Genomic DNA, 9,466 nt, shown 5'->3' on the forward strand with positions numbered 1-9,466 from the left:
AAATGTCTAAATGAACGTTTGCTGCTGCGCCTCACTGATCGCCCTGACGTTTTCAGCGTAGTGATTGGCAAAGTTTGCCATTGTTGATTCTGGTTTTAGGATCAAATGAACCACACAGCCAGTTGTGCAGTGGATTTGGGGTTCTAATAATCTGCTGAATGATATTTTTCCCACCAGAGAACCACAACAGCGTGTTTGCTGATGCTGGCTTCAAAGACATCCGGCCCTACCACTACTGGGATGCTGCTAAGAGGGGCCTGGACCTCGCCGGGCTCCTGGATGATCTGGAGGTGAGATGACTGACCCCTGTACTCATCGCAGGCGCCTGATGTCAGCGTTATCATGTTGTCACGATGAAGGGGTGTGCGGTGTATCGAATATACTCGATGTATCGCGGCTTGTTCCATGTTTGGTATATAGAATGACGATATCGCCAGCGTTGATATAGTTTGGTTCTGCAGCTCTCTGCCTCTCACAGACACACACAGACAAAAGCAGGGCTTTTGCAGAGCTCCGGAGTGACTGTCACTTTTTGCGACCATGGAGCACTACTGATATTTGCAAATACTATTAATATATGAACTGCAGAGCTGTTCGTTTGTTTCCGGCTTGCACAGAATGAGGCTTGTTTCACGCAGCACGCGTCAGCAGTGCGTGACAGCAGCCTCACGGAGCTGCAGTGTGTTTCATCGCTGCTGCGGCACATTTTGCGACCACAAAGGATCAGTGCAACCTGCAGATATTAGTAATAAATGAACTGGAGAGCCGTTAGTTTGTTGCCCGCTCACAGTGCATGAATCCTCACGTTTAAAGGCGCAGCAGCATCTGTTAAACTGTCTACTAACGTTTAAATCCAACTGTTGACTGGAAGCTTTAAGTCCACAGAAAAAACATTGACACTTACGGCCCAATACGAGTCCTTCAAAATTAAAGCTCCATTTTGATTTAATGATAACCATGCTTTTTAAAAGTACATTATTTAACTTTCCTTAAGCCGTATTTTATTAAATGTTATCATAAGAGTCATGTATTCAACTTTTTATGACAGTAGCAACTTTATTCTACTTTATAGTAACTGTAGTTCATTCAGTAATTTAGTAATTTAGTAGTTTACAGTAGTTTGGAGGACATTTAAAAAATATTGAAATATATATTGTGTGTCGCGATATAGCCTTGAAATTATGCAATATTATTTTAAATAGCGTCCAGCCCTGCAATGACACAGAATCAACAAGTCGTGTAGCATTTATTTATCCGTAGTTGGCTCAGCTTATAAGACGATCTGATTCTTCTTTTGTCGACAGAAAGCTCCAGAACACTCCATCTTCGTCCTGCACGCCTGCGCGCACAACCCCACCGGCACCGACCCGACCCCCGACGAGTGGAAGAAGATCGCAGAGATCATGAAGGTGAGATCAGAAGCATGTAACGGTGTGTGTGTCACATGCTGGTGCTGTTTTTGGGCTCCTCCGTACCGTAAAGCAGCCAGATCTCCGCTCCTGCATAAAATGACATCGTTGTGTAACTGCATCGTCAAATCCTTCGTTTTTGCTTGAAGGTGTTTTTATTTTGAACTGTATTTTTGCGCTGTTCTCTAATCTTTTACTGTTTTCAAATCTTTTTCTTTTTTTGTTCTCCAGAGGAGGAACCTGTTTGTGTTCTTCGACTCGGCCTATCAGGGTTTCGCCTCCGGCAGTCTGGATAAAGATGCCTGGGCCATCCGCTACTTTGTCTCTGAGGGCTTTGAGCTATTTGTGGCTCAGTCCTTCTCCAAAAACTTTGGCCTTTACAGTGAGTACACAGGACACACACACACACACACACACACACACACACACACACACATACAGACACGTTTTTAGGAGTTTGATTGCATAACATGGCCCGAGGGACAAGTACATTTAAAAATTTACGAGTAAAAAAAAGTTTAAAACCCCCAAAACTCGGACACATTGTTCATAGAAACATGACTCGCACTCATCACGTGTCCTGATGTAGTCGGCCTTTTCTCTGTCGCTGTTATCAGATGAGAGAGTCGGCAACCTGACCATCGTTGCCCAGGACAACGAGAACCTGACCCGCATCCTGTCCCAGATGGAGAAGATTGTCAGGACGACTTGGTCCAACCCGCCGTCTCAGGGAGCGCGCATCGTCAGCAAGACCCTCAACTGCCCCGAGCTCTTCGCCGAATGGTACGCTCCGAACAGCCAGCGAGTCCCGGAGCTGCTGGTGACGCTTTAGCGTGAGCCAGTCAGTGTCAGTTAACCCTTTGAAACCTGGATCGACATCACTTTTCTTGTGCTGCATTCACGCGCCTTTCTTTAAGTATTTAAACATTTGAACTCTGAAATTAGTTGGGAAAATAACATCACGGGGAAAAGGGTTATGAGCAACTTAGCAAAACATCCCACAAATCGCAAGAAATTTTTAGATTAAGAAACAAGTATAAGTATATTTGAAACTGATCGAAGGAAATGTTTAAATTAGAAAAACATATTTTTTAAAAAGCTAGAAAAAATGAGAACTATAATAACAAGTTTATGTAAATTATAATAAATTATTTATTTATTATTTTACAGAATTATTATATTTTTAAGCACTTTTTGTGAGGTCTTTTCTTTCTTTTTTTATTTTCCCATGTTTTTTGTTTGGTAGTTTTTTTTTTAATTGTTTTTTTTTTAGTGTTTTTGTTTATTTGATGCAATTTTCTTGTACTTTTATACTATTTTGGGGCTCATTTCCTCTCAAGCTCATTGCCTTCTTCCCTTGTTTTTTGAGAGAAATCAAGCCAATTTGCACAAGTTTTAAAGGGTTAACTCACTTCGCATGTTAACTCCATGACTTTATATTTAGCATTTAAAAGTGTGTTTAGGATATTTTCTTTATTTCTGAAAGTTTAAGAAACTCTGCGATGTGTAATGATGCAGAGGTTTCAGACTATATTGAATTTTGAGGATTTTGATTGATCATGAACAGGTGCAGTGTTAATATATCTGTAATCTGCACCTCTAAAAATCAGATATGCAGAGTGTGAGATCGTGTGCGTACATGAATCTTTTACAGGTTTCTTCTAAAATATTTAAGCGACTGTTTGAGAGTTTTGAGAACGTCGCAGTGAACTAAATTTACCTCAGCTACAGAGTTGAGGTTAGACATGTCTTTGTCTTTCTAATTTCCTGTCTTGTCCCCCCCTCTGTCCTCCCCGTGTCCCCTCTCTCTCTCTAGGAAGGGTAATGTGAAGACCATGGCAGACCGCGTCCTGCTGATGAGGGATCAGCTGAAGACCAAGCTGCAGGGTCTGGGCACCCCGGGGACCTGGGACCACATCACCCAGCAAATCGGCATGTTCAGCTTCACCGGCCTCAACCGTGAGTGGAAACACACACACACACACACACACACACACACACACACACACACACACACACACACACACACACACACACACACACACACACACACAGAGGCAGCTCCTGACGTCCAGCTGGGACTGTCAGGGTTGTCGAGTGAATAAAGACAGCGTCCTTTTTGTGTTGAAGGAGAATAATTATGTGCACATCACGCAGGTGCACGGCTATAAAAAACAGCGTACATGCAGAAAAAATTCATGCCTGCACAGTTGATTAACACTTTCCGTGCCAGAGTATTATTATTATTATTATTATTATTATTAGGTTGCCAGCCAGTGCAGGCATTTTTTGGTCATATTCACTAATCTTTCAAGACTTCAGAATATTTTACTCTTTGAGTATATAAACAATGAATACATCAAAATAAAAAACAAATCTTCTGTTTCATACACACACAAAAATATTTTATTCTAGCTTCTTGCATTCCTCTTTTATCAACACCTGAATTTGTGTATTTTCATTTAAAAAATAACCCTTCAGACAAAAAGCAGAGAAAATCCAGTTTTTGTCGATGAGTGTCATTTTCAAGTTGATTTTATAATTACACATTTTGGGGGGTTTTCCCTCTTATTTTCTACTGTCACCTTAATTTATCCAAAAATGAAAATAGTATTCTGTTTGAGGTGTAGTAGAAACCAACCAAACCATATGGGGGAAAATACCCTGAAAACACGGCTTTGCTGCAAACTCTACATATTTACATATTATTCGGCTTGTTGGGAGTTGGCTGTAATCGTACACACAGACATTGATTTTATTCATTAAACATTACCGGGCTGTAAACTTACTACAACTGAGCTCACACTGCGAGCAGCGTCTCCTCTCGCCCTGCCCGTCACCCAAAAAACACCCAAGGTTGACCGAAGTGCTGTACGAAAGTACCAGACAAAATAAGTAATCAGTAAAAATACATACAATGCACAAGTAGAAACAAACATACCAAAACAATCATCAGGTACAAATATGAGAGATGAACGGCTCAAAATAAGTCAAAGGCCAACACACACACATATGCATGCACGCACGCACGCACGCACGCACGCACGCACACACACACACACACACACACACACACACACACACGGTGATCTGAATAAGTTGCTAAATGTGTCCCTTGTTGCTTTGTAAAGTTAATGTTGCTGAGATGGTCTCAAAAGCCGCTAAATAGCGATAAAGTTGGGAAGTTAGTAATCGTCTCTTCCTCGTACCCTCAGATCGTCTCGTGTTTGTTTTCGGAAACGTTACTCTGCAACATCCATAACAGCACCCCCTACAGTTTAACAGTGAAAACACTTACTGTCAGAATATCTCGTCAGTGGCGTGGAAAGTGTTAATAACAGAGACAAAGTTTCAGTGCAGCTTGTTCCTTTGTTAGGTCGCAGTATTTGAGAAGTTGAAACCACGCCTATATTTCTACATAATGCACTCCAATACACGGAGCTCAGTGTGACGTTCATAATCTAAGCCGCTCAGGCTGAGAAAACGCTCAGGCATACGTTGAGTCTGTCTGGTTTTGCCGGTCTGGTTCGGTGTACGAGCTTAAATGGGTTTGACTTTATGCAAACCGGCTGAACAAGCATTTGTCCTGAGGCTGACGGCGTCACGGCTCCAAATCCAGCTTGTATTGCATTAGTAATAAGCAATATGGCAATGTGATTAAATTACGTGCATAAACGGAGCCACTGGTGTGTGACAGGCTGTGTGCGATTCGCTGCCGAGCCGAGGCCGGCAACATGAAGGAGGTCAGATCTCAGAAGAGGTCGGAGGGGGAGAGCGGTGCACGCTGTGTTTGTTTACTTGCAAACATCAAAGTTTGACTCAGTTTGAGCCTTCTGGTTGCCCGACTGCGCTTTTTTCGTGCCCTTTTCATTTTCTTTTTATTCATGTTTTAAGATTTCCCAATTTAACTTTGATAAAACTGTGTCGTAGTTTGACAAAACAATTCCAACTCAAGGTTCACCTTAATTCCAAGGTTGTGGACATGGAAAACCTGGAAAAGTGATGCAATTTCACAGTTACATTTCAGGCCTGGAAAAGTCATCATTGAAAGTTTGGAGAAGTCAGAATTTTTATGGTGTGTAATGAAATTGTTGGTAATTTAATGTGGATAACCTTCCACAAAATGTAACATAACGGCAAAATGTGTTTTCTGGAGCTGTCGACGTAACGCAGCTCTTAATACGTGTTTATGTGTGAAAACATTTTATGTACGTTTCCTTATTTTCTCTCCTTTTCATGTCTGAGAGTACAGTTTGATTCTGGTAACACTGGGCAAGTGGGACAACATTTTTTAAAATATTATTATTATCACGGGTCCTTGAAAAGTCATGGAAAAGTTTTGAGATTTTGTCCATGAAAGGTGTGGAAACCCTGAATTACTTCACCCAGAAAAGTGAGTTGTATATCAATAACTCACTCTGTGCTATTAAATTTGTGAAGAAAATCAAAGTAATCTCTTGTATCTTCTCGTATTTTCAAACATGCGTTTTCGCCAGAGCCTTTCAAATTAAAACACAGAGTTTGAGCTCTGCTCAGCGGGATGTTCGACTTGATATCTGAAACTTGGATTACTTTCTCAGATGTTTTCACATTTTGCTGCTGTTAAATGCAGCCGCCTTTTACTTCAGTTCATCAAGAATTTTCTAAATTTTTGGATTCTTCGTTCACCGTTGAGGCATCAAGAAAAGCAAAGTTTTCCTCACAAATTCATCGCAGTGTGGTGAGTAATACAATCATACAACTGGTCACTTTTGGGGGTGAGGTATTTCTTAGAGCTTTATCTGGAGCTTCACTCACAAGTTAAAACTGCACAGTGTTTCGCCGCTGTGGATTAATAAAGTTTTATCTTATTGTCTCGTCTTATCTCACGGTGCTCATGAGGAAATGGAGTCAGTCAGATGTGGTTGAAAACACGTAAAAAAAAAAAGCTAGTAAGTGTAGATTCAGAGATTGTAGGGTTGTGGAAAAAAATAGCCATTTCCAGGCCTGGAAAGGCTTTAGAAAAATTAAATAAACCAGTAAAGTTTTGGAAATGTCATTAAATTTTGTTTTCACAAACCTCTATAATAACACGATGTGTTGAAGGACTGTCAGAAATGTGAAAATCCAACAATTTTTTTTTTTTTCTGGCTGTGAAAAAATGTGTCATGTTGGTGGTTTTTTCGAAGAAAACATGCCTTCCAAAACCCGCAGTTTTCTATAAAATTTACTAAAAAGAAAAAAACAATGCAAAAAAAATTACATGAAAAAAAATGCCCAAAATATTTTCTTCTAAAATGGCCACACATTTTTAAAGATGAACAAAACCGACAAAAATTAAGAAACAAACAGAAAAAAAGGCAAAAATTTTAAAAGAAAAAAAAAACTTCCTTTTTTTAAGACTCACCAAAAAAAATGTTTAAGTAAAAAAAGTGCTTAAAAGAAAACTTCCAAAGGGTTTTGGAGACATATTTTTTTTATGAAATCTGCAGCAAAATAAATACAAAACGCAGCCAATCGGACTTGTATGTCACTGTCTCTTCTTCTTCTCTGGTTTTGACCGTCGCCGTGTTTTGACGTGTCTTACAGCCAAACAGGTGGAGTACATGATCAAAGAGAAGCACGTGTACCTGATGGCCAGCGGCCGCATCAACATGTGCGGCCTGACCACCAAGAACATCGACTATGTCGCTCAGTCCATCCACGATGCCGTCACTAAGGTCCAGTAAAGGCTGCGCCTGTCCGCCCACTTCCTGCCTCCTGTGCGCCACAGGAAGTTGTCGTCTCGTCTGTGCTCCCGTACCCGCTCCCCCTGCTCATCCTCTCCTCCGATTGGTTAAACTGCCATTAAACCAATGGGGGCGAAGGATGATTTTCTGTTCTCACATGAAGGTATAAACCTTTGGGAGGTGCAATGTTTTTAGGAAGACACTTGAAGTTACAAAATCAGGCCTCACTGTCAGCAGAGCTCCACACCCAAATGTGTAACGTCTTTTTATCCAGGTCCCGTCTTTGTTTTTGCCTTTTTTTGTGCTTTTCTATGATGGAGAATTAGTGCCATGTTAAAGGGAAAAAAAATTAGTTTTTGAGAATAAAGTCGTAATTACAAGGAGAGAAAAAAAGTAACATTATTCAGAAAAAAACATGTAAATTCATGTGAATGAAGTTGTCATATTACGAGATTAAACTGGAAAAGGTCTTAATATTAGCTATTAACTATAAAAATTGTATATGAAGAAAAAGTCAAAATATTAAGAGATTAGATTAATAATTTTATGAGAAATAAAGTCACTGTTTTAAAACCTGAGAGCTCGGGTAATACCAAATAAATATAATGTAATTGAATTAACATCGAAAGATCCCCCGTCCATATTTCCACTTTTTATCTAATGTTTTCAACGTTTTATCTCATTCTGAGCATCCATCAAACTTTGTCTCTTTTTATGTTGTATTATCCAGCTCTCCAGTCTTAATCTGTGACTTCACTTCCCAGAAAATTAGGAGTTTAGTCTCATAATATTACAGCTTTTTTTCTTGTTAATTTATTAGTTATAATAATACAGATCTGTACTCACAAAATTAATATTTTTTCTCATATTATTACAATTTCACTTATAAATTTACATGTTTTTTCTCGTAATATGATTTTATCCTGGAAAACTTTTTTTTTTTTTTTTTAACGGGGCCCCAATCCTCTGCCATACACTTCAAATAATTTCTGGCCACAAAAGATCACTTGAATTCTTTTGCTTCCTCAGTCATTTAAAGCACATTGGGGATTGAACATGATGTACAGAACAAAATGCCGTTCAGGTGGGTTAATGTAAATAGATGTAAGCACTGTTAGAGGTCCTGCGATTTCCTGCAGAAGCACTGAAGTCCTGCATTACTTCAGCTCTGAGCACGCAACAAATCACCATTTCATCCATCACATTTTACGGTTTCCATCACTAACTATATGTGTATTTAATAAATAATCAACTCAACCCGGGACTTTTCTGATGCTGAAGTTTGAAGAAGGGCATTATGAGTACGTCGGTTATTGTTTAAAGGTTAATGCATGTGCCTGATGTTGTCGGTTTCGCCTTGTCAGACCTGTGCAGCTACGTAGGGGATCATAGTGTTAGTTGAACGTCACAAAGCGAGTTTGTGCCATCAGTGAACAAAATCACCTCTCTTCTCTCTCTGCCGTTATGTCGTCTCCACCCTGCAGTGCCCTTATTGTGCTACGAACGCCTTCGTAAAGCCGGTTGTGTTTTGACCTCAGAGCCTGACACTCGTTAGCCACACTCCCATTACGTGGTGTTGTTTGTAATGACACGCGGCAGTATGTGTGTTCATGCTGAAATAAATTATAATCAGGAACTCAATCTTTGTTCTCTGCCATTTTTTTCTCCCCACACCCCCCAAAGCTGTGCAGTTTTAAAAATATCAACGTGTATAAACTAAAATTTGATATTACAATTACTAGGGATGCATGATATTAGATTTTTTGCCGATATAAGAAAATGTTTTACCGATAAGTGGTAACGATATCAATATATCCTGGTTTTTTTTTTTATCCGAATTTACATCATATTATGCATACTCTTGTTGTGATGACTCACCAGCAGATGGAGACGTGAAATATAATGCTTTTCAGTGTATGAAATTTTCATTCATTAAGCAAGATAAGAAAAATACTTACAGTTAAGGCACTTAAGGGTGATGTTTTTTACATGTTCACCCTATCTATCTATCTAACTATCTATCTATCTATCTATCTATCTATCTATCCATCTATCTATCTATCTATCTATCGTGAGTATTGTCTAAACAGGGATCTGCGCTGATACTGAAAAATACTGAAAAATGGCAACTTACCAAGTTGCCATTTTTCAGTATTACAAATTTCAAGAAATTAGTGGATTTAGAAAAATATTTTAAATAAAGCTTGGGACTAAGCTATAATTCTATATATAATGACTACAATTACATATTTCACAGAAAAAAAATACTATTTAAACACTTTTTTTCAGGTAATTTCCTTTTTTTGTGCTAATTTTAAGGTAATTTTCTTGTACTTTATTTTTTATTTT

At 39.1% G+C, this 9,466-nt stretch overlaps 1 protein-coding gene across 2 annotated transcripts in view; it reads left to right on the forward strand.

Annotated features, from left to right (window-relative positions):
- Window positions 1–9,466, forward strand: part of LOC121966597 (aspartate aminotransferase, cytoplasmic-like) — a 34,945-nt gene that overhangs the window by 5,355 nt on the left and 20,124 nt on the right. Inside the window, exons 4-9 of one of the 2 annotated variants that reach the window (XM_088074975.1) lie at window positions 178–290; window positions 1,305–1,409; window positions 1,641–1,791; window positions 2,027–2,192; window positions 3,226–3,368; window positions 6,978–8,758. In XM_088074975.1, coding sequence (XP_087931101.1) covers window positions 178–290; window positions 1,305–1,409; window positions 1,641–1,791; window positions 2,027–2,192; window positions 3,226–3,368; window positions 6,978–7,117 — 818 coding nt within the window. In that variant the 3' untranslated portion in view covers window positions 7,118–8,758. Of the gene's footprint in view, window positions 1–177; window positions 291–1,304; window positions 1,410–1,640; window positions 1,792–2,026; window positions 2,193–3,225; window positions 3,369–6,977; window positions 8,759–9,466 lie in introns of those variants that run through there. The other variant, XM_088074978.1, reaches the window with a different exon arrangement.

The sequence above is a fragment of the Plectropomus leopardus genome, chromosome 3 (assembly GCF_026936395.1).
Source record: "Plectropomus leopardus strain MGB_pleo_1.0 chromosome 3, ASM2693639v1, whole genome shotgun sequence".
Classification (NCBI taxonomy): domain Eukaryota; kingdom Metazoa; phylum Chordata; class Actinopteri; order Perciformes; family Serranidae; genus Plectropomus; species Plectropomus leopardus.